This window comes from Leopardus geoffroyi, chromosome D4 (assembly GCF_018350155.1).
Source record: "Leopardus geoffroyi isolate Oge1 chromosome D4, O.geoffroyi_Oge1_pat1.0, whole genome shotgun sequence".
NCBI classification, from domain to species: Eukaryota; Metazoa; Chordata; class Mammalia; order Carnivora; family Felidae; genus Leopardus; species Leopardus geoffroyi.
The window spans coordinates 40,798,493-40,821,473 of NC_059342.1; the positions used below are offsets into that span (position 1 = coordinate 40,798,493).

At 38.7% G+C, this 22,981-nt stretch overlaps 1 protein-coding gene across 5 annotated transcripts in view; it reads right to left on the reverse strand.

The window, feature by feature from the left end:
• Positions 1 to 22,711, reverse strand: part of PSIP1 (PC4 and SFRS1 interacting protein 1) — a 39,599-nt gene extending 16,888 nt beyond the window's left edge. For all 5 annotated transcript variants that reach the window (XM_045469668.1, XM_045469669.1, XM_045469670.1 and 2 more), the window contains exons 1-6: positions 22,509 to 22,711; positions 21,755 to 21,969; positions 18,601 to 18,677; positions 7,557 to 7,695; positions 4,975 to 5,079; positions 4,034 to 4,096 (exon numbers count right to left, since the gene is read on the reverse strand). In XM_045469668.1, the coding sequence (XP_045325624.1) occupies positions 4,034 to 4,096; positions 4,975 to 5,079; positions 7,557 to 7,695; positions 18,601 to 18,677; positions 21,755 to 21,826 (456 nt within the window). In that variant the 5' untranslated portion in view covers positions 21,827 to 21,969; positions 22,509 to 22,711. The remainder of the gene's footprint in view (positions 1 to 4,033; positions 4,097 to 4,974; positions 5,080 to 7,556; positions 7,696 to 18,600; positions 18,678 to 21,754; positions 21,970 to 22,508) is intronic.
• Positions 22,712 to 22,981: the final 270 nt, after the last annotated feature.

Below are 22,981 nucleotides of genomic sequence, written 5' to 3' on the forward strand. Positions count from 1 at the left end.
TTATTTACACTTTCTATTTTTGAAAATAAATCAAGACATCATACAAGAATTAAAGGTAGAATGGATCTTTTGGAGGAGATACCAATAAGAGGTAACAAATTCATAAATAATTAGTATCATAAATAAAAAGATATTAACACTAATACTGAATAAAAAAACCAGCCCTATCATGGAGATGTATTCTTCACTGTTAGAAAAATTAGGCAACTCAAAAGCTTTCCTTATGAAAATAAAATCAACTGTTTAGCTCAAAAAAAAAAAAAAAAAGACTAAGTTATTTCAAATATACAAATATCCAAATCTTAAATGTAAATACACTGCAAATTAATTTCTTCTATATTTTACTTGATTCACAGAGACCTCTAACCCTTTGACACCTGCACTCATTTATCACCCCACTCTGTAGCTACTCCCTTCATCTTACCTAAAGCACCCCCTCCTACAAAACACCTCATGAGATTATACTATTCATATGCATCCTCAAGTCCTCTGCATTCTTGTTTTACTGCACCTGTCCCACAAATCTCCAGCAGAGAATTACTGTAAAACTCTACCTTTTCTGCTCTATTATTCCCTGATGCTGAGATCTGCTGAAAAAAAAAAAAAAAAAAAAACCCCTATACAAACATGCATTCATTTAATGCCTCTCGGTTGGAAATCTCCAAGCCATCCATTAATACCTTTACCCTGTTGTGTATGCCCTCTTCTCCCCTCACCAGCATGAACTTTCTATTCTTCCTTCCTGCCTTATACATGTAGTCCTCCCTTGAACTGGGCAGTGTAGAAGAGATTGAGGCCAGCAGGAAGGAATTCCCTTAATTCCCTAGTCTCCCTAGAATTTTTTTTTTAAATTTATTTTTGAGAGCGAGTAGGGGAAGCACAGAGAGAGGCTGAGCTGAGAGTGAGAGAGAGAGAGAGAGGCGCCAAGCAGGCCTCACGCTGTCACAGCACACAGCACAACTTGGGGCTCAAATTCATAAACCAGGAGATCATGAACTGAGCTGGAATCAACAGTGAGATGCTTAAGCGCCTAGGCCACCCAGGCGCCCCTGCCTAGAATTTTTAAATAACCTTTTCCATATTTCCCTTTAATGTTAAAAAGGATGAGATGTCCATCTCCTTCTCCCTGTTATGTTTCTTCCTTCAAATGTACCTCTCCCTTCTCTCATTCAACATCTCTTTACTACAACAATTCATACTTGTTCCATACCTTTAATCTTTCCTAGCTTTGCAAACAACTTGTTAAATCTTTCACCATATCTTTTCACTTTAACCATGCAAATCCCTGATGCTGCATTCTCTCTACTTCCCTTCAAAAATTTCAAAAACAGCGTAACTCTACCATTAAATATTTTATTCTCCAACCTCCTTCACCTGCCCTTACCATTTGACTTTAAGTATCCTGGGGCAGGGGTGCCTGGCTGACTCAGCAGGTTAAGCCTATGACTTTGGCTCATGTCCTGACCTCACCATTAGTGAGTTCGAACCCCACATCAGGCTGTGTGCTGGCAGCTCAAAGCCTGGAGCCTTTGGTTTCTGTGTCTCCCCCCATCCCCCTCCTCTCTGCCCCTCCCCACTTGTGCTCTCTAAAAAATAAGCAAACTTAAAAAAAAAAAAAAAAGTATCCTGGGGAAGCCCAACTGTCAAACATCTTCCAGTATCCTCTCCATTACCAGGACATAACTGACCACTCCCCTTTTTAAAAAAATTCTCTCCTCCCAGGGCACCGGGGTGGCTCAGTCTGTTAAGCCTCTGACTTCGGCTCAGGTCATGATTTCGGCTCAGGTCATGATTTCCAGGCTCAGCATGTGAGTTCAAGCCCCACATCGGGCTTTGTGCTGAAAGCTCAGAGCTTCAGATTCTGTCTCTTTCTGCCCTTCCCCCGCCCCCTGCCTCGCACACCCATGCCCACCCCCCACACCCTCTCTCTCTCACAAATATAAACATTAAAACATTAAAAAAAAATTCCTCCCTTGTTTAGCTTGACATCCTCCTTTTTTTGATAGTTCATTCTCAGCCTTTTTTTTTTTTTTTTAATTTTTTTTAAATGTTTGTTTTTTGAGAGACAATGCAAGCAGGGAAGTGCACAGATAAAGAGGGAGACACCGAATCCAAAGCAGGCTCCAGGCTCTGAGCTGTCAGCACAGAGCCTGATGCAGGGCTCGAACCCATGAACCTTGAGATCATAGTTGAGTTGAGGTCAGACGCTTAACCAACTGAGCCACCCAGGCACCTGTCTCAGCCTTAACTTTACAAAGCAACTTCTCATCTCCATTATGTTCCCTCAGGGTTCTGGTTTCTGCATTCTTCCTAGTAAACTTTCTCCCTTGACTACCTCATCTATTTCCTGTCTTTCTATCAGTGACTACATCTTTAACTTTTACCTTTTCCCCTTGTGATATCAAAACAATGTATCTTCAGTCCAATTCCCCTAGATGTTTCATTTCCTCCTCCCCACACCTCTGCTCCCAAAACCAAGCCAACCTTGGAGTCATCCTAGATTCCTCCTTCCCACTCACTTCCAATCAACCATCAACTTTACCTCAAGTGCTCTTAAATCCCGTTTCTCATTCTACACTACCAAACAACCTGCTAGAAGGTCCCTCTTCCTTCCAATCTCATGCTAACTCCTTAGAAAAGCCTTTCATGACTTAGTTATTACCAAGCCACTATCGTAACACCCCATTTTAACTCTTCCTTTATGTATTTATTGTGTCTCAACAAAAATGTAAGTTCAATGAAAACAGAGACCTTATCTCCTTTATTCAATACTACTCCATTCTCTGCCTACACCTGTGAGGTCAGTACTAAAATTCTGAATGAATTAATCCGTGAATTTGTCTCACCATCCCAATCCAGTCTCCATCATTCACACTGCTTTAAAAGAGGATGCATGTGAAATATTGTTCCCCTCCTCCCGCCTCCATCTGCCTGACAAGACTCAGCCTATGTTTAAAATCTTGTTAAAGTTATCATAGCCCCTTCCACAGGAAATAAAAAGCCACAATTATTTGTTTTCATATTTTACTTCCTCACAAGATACCGAAGCCTTAGTTTTCCTTGAATCTTTGGCATATGATAGTCTGAGACAATAAATACGTTAGAAAAAGGTGAAGAACAAAACTTCATATAGGGAAGAAGAAACTTATTTTTTACTATTATTTTTTTAATGTTGATTTTTGAAAGAGAGAGCTTGAGCAGTGGAGGGGCAGAGAGAGAGAGAGACACAGAATCAGAAGCTGGCTCCAGGCTCTGAGCTGTCAGTACAGATCCCAACGTGGGGCTCGCACCCACAAACTGCAAGATCATGACCTGAGCTGAAGTAGGACGCCCAACCTACTGAGCCACCCAGGCGCCCCACTTACTACATTAATTAAAAGCACAGACTGTACCTCCCACTCAAGTGTCACACAGTCTCATTTTATGCAACAATGTTGCTAATACTAGAATGAACAATACTTACACATATTACTGTGTATCAGGATTTATTATGGATATGTAACGTGTTAATTCACTTAATCCTCTCAAAAACCTCGAGTATACATTATTATTTATTTTACAAAGAAGAGTTGAAGTGTCATTAAAAGCAATGAAAACAGATGCATTTTGTTTCCTTTGCTATTCATCTTAAGGGTGCTGTCACTAAAAAGAAACAGCTAGTTTTCGTAACTAAACAGTATAACCTACCCTTTAATAAAATGAAGGATTTGGAGAAAAGGGCCAACTCTAAACTTAAAAAAAGTAAGGTTTCATTATCTCTACCTTCCTCAATTCAACTAAAATAAAAATTATTTTAAGATCCCTGTGGTTAAGGGGCACCTGGGCAGCTCAGTAGGTTACGCACCAAGCTTCAGCTCGGGTCAGGATCTGCTGATCCAACAGTTCGAGCCCTACATCAGTCTCTGTGCTGGTGTTGTGGAGCCTGCTTGGGATTCTTTCTCTTTCCCTCTGCACCTCCCTCACTTGCATTCTCTCAAAATAAATAAATTTGAAGGGAAAAAAAAAGATTCCTGTGGTTAAGCAATAACATTACCTTTCTCTTTCTCCCTCTTCTGGCAGCTTTTGGAGTGGTTATGTCAATTGCTTTAGTCACATCCTAAAATTGAAAAAATATATATACAAATGAAACTGAACAAATTATATCAAGACTTAAAGAAAATTTCTTAAACTAAAAATAACAGCATATTTCACTAAAGGCGCTAGGGAAACTTGTTTTGTTTCTCTGAAATTTGAAAGCAATATCATAAAAGTGAAAGTAATAGCCAGTCTTTAAAAAAAAAAAAAAAAAAAAACACTTTCCTCTGTCAGATAAAATAGAGGTCATGCTTGCTAGTACACATGGAAGTTTGTCTTTTTAAATTTACAAAACGACTTTTTTCTACATTTTAGGGTTGTAAATTTTAAATGGCTGAGACTCTGGAGATCATCTAATAACCCACGAGACCTGAAAAGGCTCAGGTGAGCATCTCCCCTCAAAGATAATCAAATAGAGATGGAAGTAAACCTAGATTTAACAAAATTCAGTTCAATGCCTTTTCTAGTATCCCCCCCGTCCCACAATATCTTGAAAAAGATTCCTAATAAACAGTAACCCACTCTCTTATGGGTGGACCTCATATTTTGCACAGCGAAACAACTTCAAATAAATATATCCGTGCATCTTTTTTTTTTCCTTTTTTTTGGAAGTAATCTCTGCTCCTGAACTCATGACCTCAAGATCAAGAGTTGCATGCTTTACCAACTGAGCCAGCCAGGCGCCCCAACCATGGCCCCAGCCATGCACCATAAAGATGCAAAAATTATTTTACAATACAATGTTTAATATTCACACAAGGAAATAAGTTTTAAACACTTTCATTCAGTACTCAAATACTTTAAAGATTACTTTCTATTATGAGATCAAATGATCAACCCATTTTCCAATTTCTTCCCTGCAACAAAATGGGTTTAGAATGTAAGAGAAATTAAACATACCTCATTGCTGGCTTTTTCTTCATGGTCAGTATCTTCCTTTGAAACACTTGTTTCTTTTTCTTCAACTTCAACATCAGATGATGCATTCGATTGCTTAGTTGATGCCTATAAACGACCAGGTCTATTAACTTCACAAAGTACGATTTTACCCCATTTCAAAATTTTCTACCCATGAAAAAACTCAAAAGCCTATTTACAAGTTATAAAAGTATCTTCATTTCTGTTCCACAAAATGCTTTTAACATATACAATTTTTTAAAAAGCTTTAAATTCTATTATTCCTTTAGAAAAGTATTATAAGGGGCTGTATTCCTATAACTGAGTGTAAAGGATAAAACAGTGAGGCAGAAATGGAAGTAACATTACAAAGAAGACCATTCTAGTGTTCTAACCAATAAATATCCAACAAGATACAATGTAACGTGATTTAGAATAGCACAGACCTATACTGGCATATTCTAAAGAGAAACTTATCTTAGAGCCTTAGCAAAGGACATACAAGAGCTTTCTTGAAAGACTTTGATCTATATCTCATATTTAGTTTATTTAAAATTCAGACTCTTGAGACGGGATTCTGATTTAATAGGAGGTACTGAATGGGAGTCCAATCATCATTTTTTTTTTTTTTTTTTTCAAATTCATGAACCATAATTCAATCAGGCCAGCGATTCCTCTGGGCTCGGGGCAGCAGTGAGAACATACCCCCAGATGACAAGATACTTACACAGAAGATCTACTAGGGGCCTAAAAAGATGAGTAACAGAGATAAACACAGTACACACTGGGAGGTGAGGGTAAGCACAGGTCTATACGACGACAGCACTGCAGTCTAAACTGTGCCCCTTTCTAATGGTTTCCTTTTCAAGCCTAAACTTTTTTGCCTCTTTTATAAAAAAGGCAATGCTGATAACCCACAAAATGATAAAGTTACAACAAGAAATATAAAAGCATCCCCCCAAATTACTTCTAGCACTACAAATTTTTATAAATCATGATGGCCAACTTTTCTATTATGTTTTGTTATGTTTGAGGTTCACTGCTTTCTCCATATCCTAGGTATGTGCCACTGGGGACCTATCTGGGCCAGAAACACAGAGTATACCACATCAGCACAATCATTCATACTTTTGTTAAGGACAGTACGTTGCTAGGTTTCATGCACACAAACCACCAAAAATTTCATTGTGAAATGAAAAATCCCGAATATAGATGGTGAAAACCTCCCGGAGATTAAGTCGGTACATAGGAACATAGGATAGGATGACCATGCTGGGCTATCTGGAGGATGAAAAAGTCCTTGAAGGTACAATCACAATCACAGGACACATGATCCAAGTGAAGTTACAAACCGTTAGTTTCAGGAAATAATCAATTCAGTGTCTTTGGACTCCCATTATACAGCTGAGGCAACAATGATGGGAAACCATCCAGTCTTACATTCATGGAACAGTATTTAGTGAATACTTATTCTTGCCATGCATATGACAACGCCAGGCACATAGGACAACTTCTTTGTTCATGGAGCTAATAACCCGTGGCAGTTAAGTACAAAAGCAAACATAGTATGGTATGATTAACAAATAAATTTGGGTGATAATGAAGGTATTCAGGATCATCTAACGCACTCTTGGAGCACCATTGTAAGATTTAAAACCTTCCAGACAGAATAGCACCTGAAAAGTTCTCTAAAGGTAAGAAGCAGCATGGCACATGCTACTTTTTGCTACTATATCTTTTAGTTCTTACTACCTCAGTCTTATTATTTTTTTAAAGTAAGCTCTACATACAATGTGGGGTTTGAACTCGTGACCGCAAGATCAAAAGTCGCATGCTCTACTGACTACCAGCCAGATGCCCCTTTCTCAATCTAATTTAAATGAACAAAACCTCTGGATACACGAAAAACAGATTAAAAAGAAAGTTTAAGGCTGCTCTTCTAAACACCAAAAACATGGAGTATACTTTGCACAGTGCTATCAGTACTTCCATCACATATTTAATTTAACCCATATGAGGTTTGTAGTCTAATACAATTTTATGGATTTAGGAATTAAAATGAGTAAGAAAAAGGGGCTCCTGGGTGGCTCAGTTGGTTAAGTGTCCGACTTTTGATTTCAGCTCAGGTCATGATCTCATGGTTTGTGAGATCAAACCCTGCATTGTGCTCTGTGCTCCGAGCACAGAGCCTGCTTGGGATTCTGTCTCTCCCTCTCTTTCCCCTTCTCTCAAAATAAATAAAAATAAACTTTAAAAAAAATGAGTAAGAAAAAAAATACACTCTTCAAGTTATACTACCTAAATTTCAGAGAACAGTACATATGGCTTTAAATTCGATGACACATTAAATAATCAATCAGAAGGACTTAAATAATTGACTATTTTCCAGTATTGTTTACCCATGAAGGTAACATTTTCATCAGTTCATCTAGATATGAAAGGTCAAGATTCAACCTCACAAATAAGCACAACTTAATCTGAAATTTACAAGGCTTTTAATATTGATTTTCCTAAAGCTAGAATAGCGATTATTCCCCAAGACTGAATAAATGATACTAAACTAAGTTTTATGTAATATGACGCACCTGTTGACTTGAAAATTTCACTTTCGGATTATTATCTATCTCCCATAAACCTTCATTAAAGCCTTTTCGTTTATTTGGTTTGCCGTACTTTTCCTTATTTTCTGAGTAAGGAAATATATCCTTTGGGCCTAAAAAAGCACTAAAAAAGGAGAGGGAGAAAAATGTGAGTGCAAAGCATTCTCAAATATGTAAGTTATTAAACAGTACTACCCTAGGATGCAATTCTAGACAATTCTTAACCCAAAATGCAGTAAAAATCTTACATAAATTAAAGGGCAGACACAAATGATTCATTAGATTTAAGTTCAAATACTTTTGTTAAATTCAATCATAAGCTCCTAGGATCCACAGTCCCGTATTAAAAAAACACTCAAGTTGCACGATGTGAATGCACTTAATGCCACTGAACTATACACTTAAAAATGGTTACAATGGTAAATTTTATGTGTAATTTATAATTTTAAAAAGCCCCAAAATTAAAAGAACTGTGATAAAATTGCATTATCACCCCAAATACTAATTTCAGTGTAATCTGGTACAAGGCACAATTCAAAATACTGTCAATGAGGTACGAGGTACATTACAGTGTGTGTGTGTGTGTGTGTGTGTGTGTGTGTGGTGTGTGTGTGTGTGTGTGTGTGTGTGTGTGTGTGTGTGTACATGCAGGCTTTTGGAATAAAATACGGTAAGAATTTTACTTTATTCAGTGAAGGAAATCAGAGGTTATAGCTGGTTAATGTGTTCATTCATATACTCATTAAAGTCACTCTTTTATTTGTGGTAGTGTGTTCTACAAAGTCACCACACACTGAATTAATGAATAATGCACACCACTGCCCAAGGGAAAACACAGGGTAGGGTTCCTGTGAGCCTCTGGTCACCTTGTCACCAAGCAATACATAACCTGGTTTTTCACATGTTTCTGTTTAAAGATCTCTTAATATGTATTAGTGACTCACTAATAATGAACTCATAGCTTCAACTTCTACACCACAGATTTTCTCCATATGGCACAAAACAGCCTTCTTGCACTTAGGAACGCTAAATAGCACCTCGGCACCATATCCGGGGGCTATTCCAAACTACATAATGACCAACAAAAAAAGCACAAAAATGCAAAAATTATAGCACTACAGAAAACTGCAAAAAGGACACTTGTTTACAGTAAGAGAGTGAAAACAAGAAGGCGGCAAAGTACTGCCATGGTCAGCCTCAGCTAGGAATGTGTGCATCAAACTACTCAAATTTTTTGCCGTTTTGCTTGCACATGAAGGCACCATGAGTTCTGACTGATGTGGGATTACAAATATATTTTCAGTGAGCAGGCAAATTCACAAATATGGAGTCTGTGGATGATGAGAATAAACTGTGTGTGCACGCACTGGAGATGTTCTCCACAAAAGACCCCTTGTATCTCCCTCAGTCAGTCCCGCAGAAGTCTGTCAGTTCCATAAAGGAAGATGCACCAGTATGTGGGAGTTTTTTTGTTATGCTATTTGATGTGTATGTATTCTCCAAAGGAAGAGGAAAACCAGATACTATTCATTTCCTCTAAAATGTGCTACAATTTAAGATATAAATTATTACGTACATGTCAAATTACTTACCTGGTGAAATTCTTTAAGAATTAGGGACCTAATGACTATAGGTATCACTCCAGTTAGAGTATTTTAAAAGGCTTTAGGATGATATTTTAATTAAAAAGAGACATGGAGCTCTATTTAAGTAAAGCCAGTGCATACAACAGTCAGCTTTATAATTTAAATTCTGTAATTTAGGAATATCCCTGTATACATGAATTTTTAACTACACACTGATTAAAGCACATTTAATCATTATCTCATTTGATCCAGAAATTCAGCCTTTTACTAGGAATCATGCATTCCTACCTATCTTCTCAAATTAGAAAAACACATTTAGTTAAAATAGTAAAACAATTCTTCCTACATGTTTCAAATTCCAAGTAAATAACTTGAGTTAAATCTCCATCACAAATATACTTCTATTTAGACGAAAGCAATTCAATGCAACTTATCTCTCCTAAAACCTTACAAAAACAACCCATAAGGCCAAAGGCGACAAGAAAGATAATACCATCAGAGTAGAAGATGGAAAGACAACTGAAAAGGCTGGATACTAAGTAGCAATGTACAAAGTCAGCATCATCCCTTACAGTTCAAAATGCCCAACGGGAGGCGCCTGGGTGGCGCAGTCGGTTAAGCGTCCGACTTCAGCCAGGTCACGATCTTGCGGTCCGTGAGTTCGAGCCCCGCGTCAGGCTCTGGGCTGATGGCTCAGAGCCTGGAGCCTGTTTCTGATTCTGTCTCCCTCTCTCTCTGCCCCTCCCCCGTTCATGCTCTGTCTCTCTCTGTCCCAAAAATAAATAAACGTTGAAAAAAAAAAAAAACAAAATGCCCAACGGGCTCAAAACTGGCATCAGGAACTTCCAAAAGTGGTAGGGACCTTAAATACTTAATAAAATTATAGAAAAATGTTTTAGAACTTCAAACATGGGGTATTTTAAGATGACTCTAAACCTAAAAGCTATTCAAAAGACAGATTCTACCATGATATTACTTACCATATAAAGGTTTGACAATTAAATTTACCTGGATTATTTTTCTTTTCTCAAAACAGGCAGTCCTCACTTTGCATGACAACATAAGACTTAAAAAATGACCATGCAATGGGAAAAATTATGATTGTTCCATAACTTTTAAAAATTGTCAAAACATTAAACACTATTTCTGACAGTGAAAAGACATGAAATAAAAAAAATAGTAAAACTAGTACTTAGGGTACATTGTAATTGAAAACATTAGAAAAAAAAACTAAGCTAAAATAATTTGAATGGTTCTTGCCTTCTTCTGATCACATAACTTATGTGTAGAGTGAGCATATTTTCTATGCCTTGGCGAACTGTCATACTCCTTTCTAAGCCTGATCAGCTTCCAACATTTTATCCTTTGCACTTTCAATGTTGTGAAATATCTTTAATGTTTTTTGTTGGCATCATTTCCTCTGAGACATCTTTATCCCTTTTATTACAACCACTTTCCTCATTTATGTTGATAAGCTTGCCTTCACAAATTCCTCTGGCTGCATATCCAGTCTCTCCAAATGCAGCATGTCTACATTCGAAGGTTAGCGATTTCTGCTGTTAACTCGATTTACATTCAGTTCAATTTCACTTCTAGTGTTACTGTTTCTCTGCTGCACTTTCATCTATGTTGGCTAATTCCCGATTTGGTTCTTTAAGTGTAACCTGGGCAAGTATATCACTGAGAGACAGAGGCAACCCCACCACTAAACACTGTGCCATCTACGCGTGAATTGAAAAACAGATGCACAGTGACCAATCACCAAGAGTCTTTTGAAAAAAGTGACATGCTATGCATTTGTCATTTACATTTTGACTTGTGGACTGAAGAGCTAGCGGCAAATTTTGTAGTTTATGCAATTAGTTAATATTCTAGGGTATGTGAAATCTGAACAATGTTGCTGGGGGAACTGGTGTTATTTAAGTCATGGTAGCTAAAATTCATGTGTACTGGGCTTATATGCTTCTCTCCTCCTCATGCTCTGACTTTAAAATTCTACTTATAGTAGACAGTATATACACTGCCATTCTTGCTCCCTGTGACATTATATTGTTTATTTGGTCATGTCTTGTTTCAGCCTTATCTCACAAAATAAGACACAGCTAAGATCATTAATTAATCCAATCTGAAAGTCTTAACGGAATTCTATTCATACAATGTCATAATTTATATTTGTTCTAATTCACACCACCTTCTTTGCATACACACCTTTTGATTATCCTTGGATAACTGTTATTCTTACTTTTGCTGAATAGGTTTTAAAAAATTCTCCCCTGATCCTCCTCCAGACTCAGACTTCAAGCTCTACTTTCTATTATTTTACTATTCATGATCCTCACATTATAGCTGACCCTTGAACAAAATGGGCTTGAACTGTGCAGGCACACTTATGAAGGGATTTTTTTTTTTTTTTAAACAGCATTGTTAAATGTATTTTCTTTTCCTCATAATTTTAACTACATTTTCTTTTCTCTAGCTTACCTTATTGTAGGAATACAGCATATAATACATATAACATACAAAATATTTGCTAATTGACTAAATTATTCATAAGACTTCCAGTTAACAGTAGGCGATTAGCAGTCAAGTTTTTGAGTCAAAGTTATTTGCAGGTTTTCAACTGCATGGTCAGTGCCTCTAACCCCTATCTTGTCCAACAGTCAACTATAGAAGTCATACTTCAATCTGCATCTTTAATCAATATACCAAATTTAAGTAACTATGCTTTTCTAAATGAGAAAAACTTTATAAATCTAAATAATTTATGTTATGCACAGAAGCTTAGAACATTTACACATGAATAGATGCTCAAATCATTAGTCACCAGTAAAATGTAAATCAAAACCACAAGATACTACCTTCACACCCACTAGGATAGGTCAAATAAAAAAGAGAACACATTTTGGCAAAGATACAGAGAAATTAAAATCCTCATATATTGCTGGTAGGAATGTTTAAATGATGCATGGCTGACTTGACAATGGTCTGGCCAACTCCTGAAAGGATTAAACCTAAGTTATCATTTGACCCAGGAATTCCACTCCCACAAAAGTAAAAACATGTCCATGCAAAAACTGATACACACAAATCTGGCATTATTCGTAATAGTCAAAAGTGAAACAATCCATATGTCTACACACTGATGAATGGATAAATAAAATGGCACAGATTAATACAATGGAATACTTGGCAATAAAAAGTAATGAAACACTATCACATGCTACAATACACATGAACCTTGAAAACATGGTACATGGAAAAGGTCAGTCATTAAAGACCACATACTGTACAGTTCCACTTATATGAAACGCTCAGGACAGGGAAATAGGTTACGGACTGCCTATGGGAAAACAGGAAGACACAATGGGGAGAAGTGGCAAGTATCTGCTAACGGGTACAGTTTCTTTCTGGCATTAAACGTTCTGGATAAAAACGTTTTAAAATTGTGCTAACGGCTGCACTTCTCTCTGGATATACTAAGATGAACTGTACACTTTGACTGTCTACGATAAACTCGCTTTATTTTTTCTGAATTGTACACTTTCAATGAATTGACATATGAATTATATCTCAATAAAGCTACTGAAATATTCTTCAGTGAATACCACATCCTACCAAAGAAAACAAAAATGATCCAAAATTTTACCTTCAATAGCCACTGTTTCAGCCTGCTTTTTAGCTGTATATATACATGTAAATATTAATTTGCTGTATATGCTACACACTCTTGCATACTTCTTCAAATTAAAATGAACATCTCTTCGTGGCAATAATTACTAACAGCTACCTATTATTGCACTGAATGACTATATCAAAATTGACCGGCCTATTGTTGGGACTATTTTCTGTAACACATTTTCTACCATAAAATAACACAGCCACAATGAATAGAACATTGCTCAATCTTTGAACCTATCTTCATAATATATCCTCAGTAGCACTGCTGGGTCATGGAATATGCTCAAGACTAAGGGGACTTAGTCTCATCATAAATAAGAAATGATAATTATGGAACATGACGGGAGGTTTTAGCTGTCGCTATAGTGGCCATACTGAGATATATATGTGTATCAAATCCTGGTGGTTATCGTATTGCAATATATAAATATATCAAATCAAAAGGTACACCTTAAATTTATACAATATTATAGGTCGGTTATATTTTAATAAAATAAGAGCACGAGCACCCCCTCCACCACACATACACACACGCTTCTCTGTGGGATGCAATCCCACAGGTTTGATAAAGAGGATCCAGATTAGCGTTTTTTGGGGTTTTCTTAATGTTTATTTTTTAAGAGAGGACAAATAGGGGTGGAGCAGTGAGAGAGGGAGATACAGAATTCAAAGCAGGCTACACGCTTTGAGCTGTCAGCATACAGCCTGATGTGGGGCTCAGACTCATGAACCACAAGATCATGAACTGAGCTGGATTCGGACACTTACCCGACTGAGCCACCCAGGTGCCCCCAGATTAGTTTTTAGACAGCCATCGCTAGTCCCCAAGGGCACAACTTGATGTGGCTATGGCCCTGATTCATTCTTCAAAGCATTCCACTTTAAAATGACATACCAAAAAATAATAATAAAAACTAAAAATGTAAAAATAAAATAAAATGACCTACAAATCTCAAATACATCAAAACATTAACACATTTTAGGGTCATTTCTAAAAAACAGGAGTAAAAGTAATTTGTTTCCTTTTTAGAAACCTATGGGTTTTTTGGTTTTTTTTTTTAGTTTTAACAATGAAAAGATATACATTAATTCAAAGTTACACACCAAATTCCAGAGGTGAAAGGAAACTTAAGTACCACCAAAATCTTCATTTTAAGGATTAGAAAACTGAGGGTCAGAAGCATTAACTCATTCAAGCAAGGCCATCTAGCTATTAAACAGTACTCAACTTTGTTCAGAATTCCTTAACAGGGTTCCAGGGTTTCTTTTATCCAGTGTAATACAGTCTTTGAAACATCTACTAAAATACTGATACTGTACCCCTATATACATGAACTCCTGACTTTAAATACCAAAGTCATAGCCCATAAGAATCAAGATTAATGTAAAACGTCCTAAATACAGGAAACCGTTGGCCCTTGAACAACATGGGGGGGGGTTTGGGATGCTGACCCTCCCATACATTCAGAAATCCGCAAGTAACTTTGACTCCCCCAAACTTAACTGCTAACAGCCTACTGTTAAACTGGAAGCCTTACCAATAACAGTCAGTCAGTCAACACACATTTTGTAGGTTGTATGTTATAAAGCTCAATTATCACACACCTGGAGCACTCTACCTTTAAAGCAAAACAGAAGTTGCACATAAAAAATGGGAAAGCTTATCAGAGCTGAAAATACAAAGCTCAAAACTCATTTAATTGTTGCCAAGTAATAAACAGAAAGTGTTATTTCTTAAAACACCAATTCTAACTTGCTGCTTCATTTCTCATTATTAAATCACAAAATATGAAATATACTGTTTTATAACTAGTTTTATAACAGCACGCATTCTTTATAATAGCAAATGACTCAAAAGACAACTGAATATATATTTATTATGTGCCACAAACCTGCTGGTATAGAGATGAGTAAACAGTTCCTCTCCTCACTACTTGGTACAAGGCTTATAACAATCTACACAAGTCCCATAGCAACACACACAGTTATGGCTAGAGTACAGAAGCTGTATATAAGAACAAGTGTAGATGAAAATAAAATCCTACACTATGATTTCATTCCTTTATTCCTTTCCTGTGGACAGGTTATACACAACCCTGACTGTCCCCTCCCCATTCACCTTCACTCCTAAAACTATGTACTGGCAGGTTTTAGAACAGTCTGTGATAGGTATTTCTTGAAGTTCCTAGAATTGAGTGTCTCAGTTAATACGAAGAGCAACCTCTTTGTATTAAGATCAGTAAGGAGATACACTCAACAAAAATACCATCTTCATTTAAATTTCCTAGACTTTAGAGATAGAACTATGAGAGTATTTCCTCCGTAAACAATAGCAAGCAGTCAGCAAAACTCAAACTGCATTTCAAACAGTTTAACACAAGTCTTCAAAAAATAATATGCAACATTATCTTTGGTAGCTGACATTTGTTTAATACATGCAAAGCGCTCTTCTAAGCATTTTTCATGTAGTATCTTATTTGCAACCCAAAATTCTGAGATAAAATATATTATTCCCATTTTACAAATGAGGAAAAAAAAAGACACAAGGCTAGGCAACCTGCCTAAGGTCATGTAGCAGGTAAACGGCAGTCAGAATTCACAGCCTTCTGACCTAGTTGTTTTAAACACTATATAAATGTTGGATAATGGACAGTAAATTCATAATCAACATATGATTTCATCTAAAGCAACTTTCAATATCACCAAGTATTTATTTAATACCTACTATGCACCAGCACTTAAGTAAATGATGATAAACAAGATAGACCAGGTGTCCCTGCTCTCCAACCTCACTTGTAGGTGAAGGAAAAAGAAAAAAAAAATTCAATCATCATAGCAAGGAAGAATATAAACATAAGAGGATCTGAGCTAATATCTAAATGACTGAAAATCTGAAGCGCTTCCCATCAAAGAAAAAACAAGCAAGGATCTGAGACCAGAGAAAGATTTATGTAACAGTGGAAAAATGTGATGAGGCTAGAGAGTTAAGCACAGGTTAATTCATATAAGTTCTTACAACAGCGCTTACAAATAAAAGTTGGGGGTTCTGTTTGTTGGCAATGTTAATAAGGAAGCCACTGAAGATCTCTGAACAGGGAAATGACATGATCTGACTGGGATATGAAAAGTACAAACAGACCAAGATATCATTAGGACACTATTTATAAGTGAGCTGTAGAAGGGACAGACAAAAATGGACAGATCAGCATGCACTTTACAAGAGGACTTGCTAGCTGACTAAACATGGAGGGGAAGGGGAAGACTTTAATACCTAATCAAAGATAACACCAAGACTTGGCTCCAGGAAAAGCACTAGGTCCTTGTCAGTCTCGTTTACGAAGAATCTGTCTTGAATATGTTTTAAGACACCTAGCAGATGGTCACAGTTGGTATACATAAGGGCTCATTGTTGTCTAATATTCAAACTTGATTGCTGGATGAATTTACTGTGAATGCCATAAAATGCTAAGAAAAACCAATGTTTCTAGGTCAGAGCAAAAATGAAGCTACAAAAGGGTTCTGCACTAAATTAATTCACATTTTAAAAATATCTTTTAAAAAATCTTATCTATAAATCAGTTACAAATAAGTAGTTCTCCAAATTGGCATTTCTTCTCCCATGTTCTTCCTTTCCCATATCCCTAATTACAGGCTGTTAGAATAAACTCTCATATATGCAAAATCCAAACCGAAAGGCTCAAATAACCACATCCCAATGTGGGGGCGGGGCAAGGCAAATCATCAGAGACCCAGTTTCTGAAAACCTTAAATACAAAAAAAGTCACCAGACCAAAAGAGATCTAGCAATGCCGCCTTTCCAAAGATGAAGGGTATACTTATGAAAGCACGAAGGCACAAAACATTACAAGTGCATTTTGATTTTTTTAACATTTATTTATTTTTGACAGAGAGAGAGACAGCACACGCGCACAAGCGGGGGAGGGGCAGGGAGAGAGGGAGACAGAATCCAAAGCAGGCTCCAGGCTCTGAGCTGTCAGCACAGAGCCCAATGCAAGGCTCAAACCCACAAAACCGGGAGATCATGACCTAAGCCAAAGTCGGATGCTTAACCAAGTCACCTGGGCGTCCCGACAAATGCATTTTGAAAAGAAAATTTAATATTAGCTCAACTTATATTTATTTTTGAGAGAGGGAGAGAGGGGGAGGGAAACAGTGCAAACTGGGGGGGGGGGGGGGTGCAGAGAGAGAGAGGGAGACACAGAATCTGAAGCAGGCTCCAGGCACTGAGCTGTCAGCATAGAGCCCAAGGAGGGGCTCGAACTCACAAACTGTGAGATCATGATCTAAGCTGAAGCCAGATGCTTGACTTACTGAGCCACCCAGGTGCCCCTAGAATTCTAAACCTACAAAACTGGAAAATTCTAAGGAATGTCTACTCACTAGTGTTTCCAAACTTCATCAGAATCACCTGGAAGGCTTGTTAAAGCAGATTGCTGGGTCCCACACCCGTTTCTGGTACGGTAATTATGAGGTGGGGGTCCAAGAATTTTTGCATACTAAAATTCCCATGTGATACTGGTACAGCTTGACCTAGCACCACACTAAGTAAACTGCCACTCCAGTATGCAGTACACAGATTTCTCATCAAAAGATACCTTCCTTCTCCTATTAAATTTATGGAAGCTTTTTAAATGGTACTCTACTGAATCAGAAATTCATCATTTCTTACAACACTAAGTTTTTATATATGGGATATACCCTAAACCCAGCTCAAAGTTATTTTGAAGGCCAAACCAATTCTAGACTCAAAACTTTATTAAAAAAAAAAATTATGTGGCATTGTATGATACCATTAATATGAACTATCCAGGACTGATAAATCTACAAACAGTAAATTAGTGGTTGTCTAAATCTCAGAAGGGAATGGAGAATAACTGCTAACGGGTATGAAAATTAATGTACTAAAATCCACTGTTAAATACTTTCAACAAGTGACACTTCAGGACATAAATTTCACCTCAGTAAAGCTGTTAAAAGAAATTATGTGAAAGTCCATACAGTGGCTAAGCAACATTACACCAAGTGTTGCCACTGTAGACACTCAGAAATGTATAATCCTAATTAGAATCAACAACTTTGTTTCTCCCGTCCAAGGTAAACAAGCCTACTTTACTAAAATTATTGCAAATTTTAAACTTCAAGAGCAAAATCATCAAAAATCAATGAAATAGCACCTGGAGTAGTCCTATGCACCTAAAAGTAACAGTTCACGAATATTCAATTGCAATCTTTGAAAACTTGATGTGCTCTACCATATCAGTCCTCTGCCCATGTATATAGTCACAGTGGCTCTCAGGACCACATAAATAGAGAATTTCCCAGATTTCTTCTTGGTTTTCCCATAATAAACCATTTGTGTGGCTAATATCACAAAGCCTAAAACAGGGTGTCAGGTTGTCCTTATGAAAAGCATTTACTGTACCCATAACTGTATCAATACCAAATGCTCTGTTAAAACTTTCCTTACATACTGTTGCTGAAAGATTCCATACACATCCCCCTTTTATTAAGTAAACATCTATTCCAATAAAAGTTAAACCTGCAGTATCTAATTTTTCTGCCCTAAAAATAAATTTTAAAAGGGAAACTTGGAAGACTTTTTCCAAAGTTCAAAGATTATTTTAAAGTTTCCTATTATTACTCTACTGCTTTCTGTTTGAACTAATCTCTACTTGTTTTTCATTTTATGCTCAATGACCCCACTAAATTAACTCTGATTTGCCTTTAGAGCTAAAGGGACTTACGTCTCATGAGTTCCAAAAAAGAATATGGGTAGTTTGTTTGTGGGTGGTTTTACAGCTCCATCAGGAACTTCATCTACCTAAAAGAAAGATCAGAAAAATTAAAATCTTTTAAATCATACACACCTCAACACACCAGAATAAAGTGAGAACAAGCCATCCAAAAAGGATCTGATAAAAGTAGACCAGTTCTACAGGTCATAATCCCTATCCCAATTCTGAAACCCAAGAAGCTGAAAAACCCAAAACATTTCTCAGAACTCATTTGGTGGCAAAACCCGGACTGACACTGAAGCAGTTTCGTCATATCTTTTATCCACCTAGTGTTTCTGATGCTTCTCTGTGAAGATACTCTGTTAGATTACCACGTGCCATTCCAGAAGGCCCTAACCAGGAGCAAAATACATGCCACATGTACCACTGTTACCTTTCTAAAATCCTCCAACACTGAATTGTTAAACATATCTGACCCGAAGCATTTCAGATAAGGGAGTCTGAACCTGTTCAAAAATCATAAATGATACTTCTGCAAGAAGGCTATACAAATATTGGAGTCATGTAAAAGACATTAATGAAAGTTCCAAGCAGTATTTCTAAAAGTTTGAGACACACATTCTGGAAAGATCTTGCACCTACATAGTTGAATCACAGGAGGTTCTGTTCCTTTTTTCATTTCTCTTTCAGTCTTTCTAATTAAGGAAAAAAGTATTAGGTGCTGTTAAGTCTAACATCAGTAATACCTGTTACTTTCTCTTATCAAAAAGGGAAAGCAGACCTCAGAGGTAAAGCCATCAGGCAGTACTATCAAGCCAGGATTTAACCTATTTTTTCATCACTTATTTAGATTTCATAATAACACTTGTGTCATAACCTTCACAAATTGAAAGACATTAAAAAAAAAAAAAAATCAGTTAGCTTTGTTAAGAAGAGAGCAGACCACTCGAGGACCTACCCTGCACTCTTTATGCATTATCATGCTGAAGAAAAGACCGTGAGGGTGATTAGACTGTTTGGCAGTCTGAGGTTGCAGAAATCCATAGAATCATTATCACCTAACACTCTTAGAGACTTTAATTTCCTCACGTATACCATCACTGTACTGGTCATTTCAACTTTGTGACAAGGCCCCCAAAATTGTGAAAATGCTTAGAGCCCTTACGATAAGGGATATTTTCTGTTAACCCAGTTCATATGTTCTTTCTGCTAGCAAACAGTTTTAAATGTGCAGTACCTACAGAGTGTAATAAATGTTTGGCAACTTTAAGTTGACTGTAAAAACAATTATTATTGATACAGGATTACGAGAACATGCAAAACTTAAAAGTAAGGAAGTTTGGAATGTGGAGACAGAAAATATTAAAATCAAATTAGGAACAATTGTCACAGTCACAGATGAGACCTAATCTCTCTTAAGCAAAGACATAATTTAAGATTGGAGAAGATGGAAAAATGAATATGAATTTTGCACACAGATAATATCAAACCAAAATCAGCAGCTTCTAAGAAAAAGACAAAAATTTCCCATTCCAATCCAAATGAACTTGTTGAATACAGAACTTATTAAACAAAGAAGAAAAATACTCTTGCCTTCCTAAGGTTACTTTATTTTGCTTTCAGCAGTACTAACTCAATCAAAGGAGGTAACTTTTTAAGCATTTTCATTTGGCTTTTAACTGCACCGTAGCATCGAAATGTGACTACAGATATATCCTGTAATCTCAGATTTTAAAACGCCTCAAAATAAATTAGGATGTAAAAGCCATGAAAACAAAGTACCTTGGAGGGGTCTTAAACCTGCCCAATTTCCCTCTGCTCTAGTCAAACATGGAACAGTGTTTTATATAAATACATGATTACTTACTAAGGACGGGGGGGGAGGGGGGGGGGCATGAAGACATTCAATTTATGTCTACTGCCCTCAAGAAGTTTTCAATCTATTTGGAAGTCAAAGCATGCACGGAAGAGTTAAAATGTTATCACAAAGGAAAAAGAGTGTCAAATATATAGGTAAGAATTTTGAGTTAAGGATCATTCAAGGTAAGGCTCCAACGAAAAAGCAGACTTGATAGACTAGGGGGAAAAAAAATCTGTCCAGGTTTAGGAAGGAAACCTGTAAACAAGAAATGGATGGGAAAAATCAAGAAACAGTGAACACCTTACACTTGGATAGCAGTCAGCAAACAAGCTGCAGATTCTCTATGGGTAGGTTTTCTCCCAGCTGACATAATTAAAACTACAGGATTTAAATGTCTTTAAGAAACACACTCCTCAAAGAAGAGCAAGTTGGTGGAAATTACAACTTTAGAATATCAAGTTTATATTTAAAAAGGCTCTTGAACATTCTAATGGATCTCAACACTCTTTTGGTTCTATCATGATCTCAGAACCTGAGTCCTACCATAAGCTAACAAAAAGACCTCTTTTTCCGAAAATGGCGCTTAGATATTAAACAGTCTCAATTCTTAAATGTCACCAAAAAACCCTAGGCCTTAATTACCTCTCTGTACCACTAGATGTGAGCCTAGGAATCGGAGTCTATTGCTCTTTTGCCTATGGGAAACAAAGAGGAAAAACAACTTTTTCAAGGTCATAAGGCAAACTTCACCAATAAAAATGTGAAAATACATTTACATCTTATTGTAAAATTTTCAAGAATATCCAGTCCTAGATCTCTGTATGAAACAAGCAAATCCAGAGGCCTCATCGACTACAAAACGTTTTTAAAAACCCTGTGAATCCAATTTAATCACCTCTTTGACATCTAAGAGGCTGCATAAACTCCACGGGATTCTCTACATTTCACTCAACATTTCAAAACCCTCCATGTTTCATTAATTTGTAAACATCAAACCCCACACGTGATTATTTTCCCCTACAATGGAACATTAACTGGCATCCCGTTTCAATATTTCCTATTAAGAAAACCTGCCAAAGTCTGTCAAAAACAAACCATAGGGAAATGCTTAAGTAGAAACACCTGGATTTTTGCAATTCCATGGGCGATTCCCGGGCAAAAAGCTAAAACGAAAGGTTGCAAATGAGCCCGAAGGAAAGCGAGGGGGAGAAAGGACCCGGAGAACAAAATTAAGAGGAAGGGTAGGAGGTAGGCCCCTGGGGAAGGTAGCACCGCTGAATCGAAGGCTAAAAAATCACTTACTCGAGCTGGCCAATGAGGATAACCTTTCATCTTGGCGAAGATGAGGTCTCCAGGTTTGAAATCGCGAGTCATGTTTCGGGGGCGAGGCCGGGGGTCTGAAGCCCGGGGAGGAGGCGCGGCGGTGCGCACAGCGAGGGGATGCGGGAGGGCGGACGGGAGCCCAGGCTCCCGGGGCGGCGGGAGGGGGGAAGATGCCTCCGGGCGTCCCGACGCGCCTGCGAGGGAGAGCACGGAGGGCGGTTAATGCTAAGAAACCCGAAGGGAGGGGCCGCACGGGGAGGCCCGGGGGAAGGGGAGGGGGAGGGGAGGCCCGGGGAGGGGTGGGGGTGGGAGAGTGAGGGGAGAGCCGCCTCCCGCTCCTCCCCCGCGAGTGCGCGGCCTCCGCAGCCCAGGAGCTACCCCTCCAGGCTTCGGCAGGTCCACCGCTCGACGCCCGAAGAGACGCCACCACCTGAGACAGAGATGCTTCTCAGCCCCCGATTCCCCTTTCTCCCGCCCCATCTTTCCTCTGGCTTTTTTTCTCCGGGCTTAAGCGCCGAGAGGGAGGGGGTCTGGGGAGAGGGAAAAAAGATGGCAAAGGGAAGGGGAACGTTCCCCTCTCGTGCACACAGGACCTCTCCCCCCGACCTGCTCCCCGACGGCCGCAGCCCCGGGGCTGCCCCTGGGCTCCAGGGCGGGCCGCAGCCACTTCCCCGCTACAGCCAGGAGCGAGGCCACTGAGGGGGGGCGGGGCGAGTCCCCGCCGCCCGCTCACCTGCCGGGGCCGCGGGCGCTGAGGCTGCGGTGGCGGGCCGGCCGCCTCTGCCCGCGTCCACGCAAGCCACCTGCGCCACCAGCTGCCGCAGAGGCGTCTCAACGGCTCCGAATCGCAACCGCCGCCGCCGCTGCCGCCGCCGTCGCTGCGCTGCTCCCGCGCGGCTCCCGCTCGGCGCCCGCTAGCACTGGGGCGAGACCAACTGCTCGCCGAGGGAGGGGGGACAACGCAGCACCGGCCTGAGGTGTGTGACGCGGAAGCGCAACTTCAGAAGACGACGGATCCCCAAGTTGGCTTTTGCCCATCAGTGACAGCCAGATGCAGAGAGACGCTGGTGCGAAGGAACAAAGAAGTGGGCGAAAATACCTCGGCCCCAGGCGGCTCCCCCCTGCGGTTTGCAGAGTGGTCGGGCCCGGCCCGCCCCTGCTGGCTCCTCTGCGTGTGTGTATTTGTATGTGTACTGTATGTAAAAG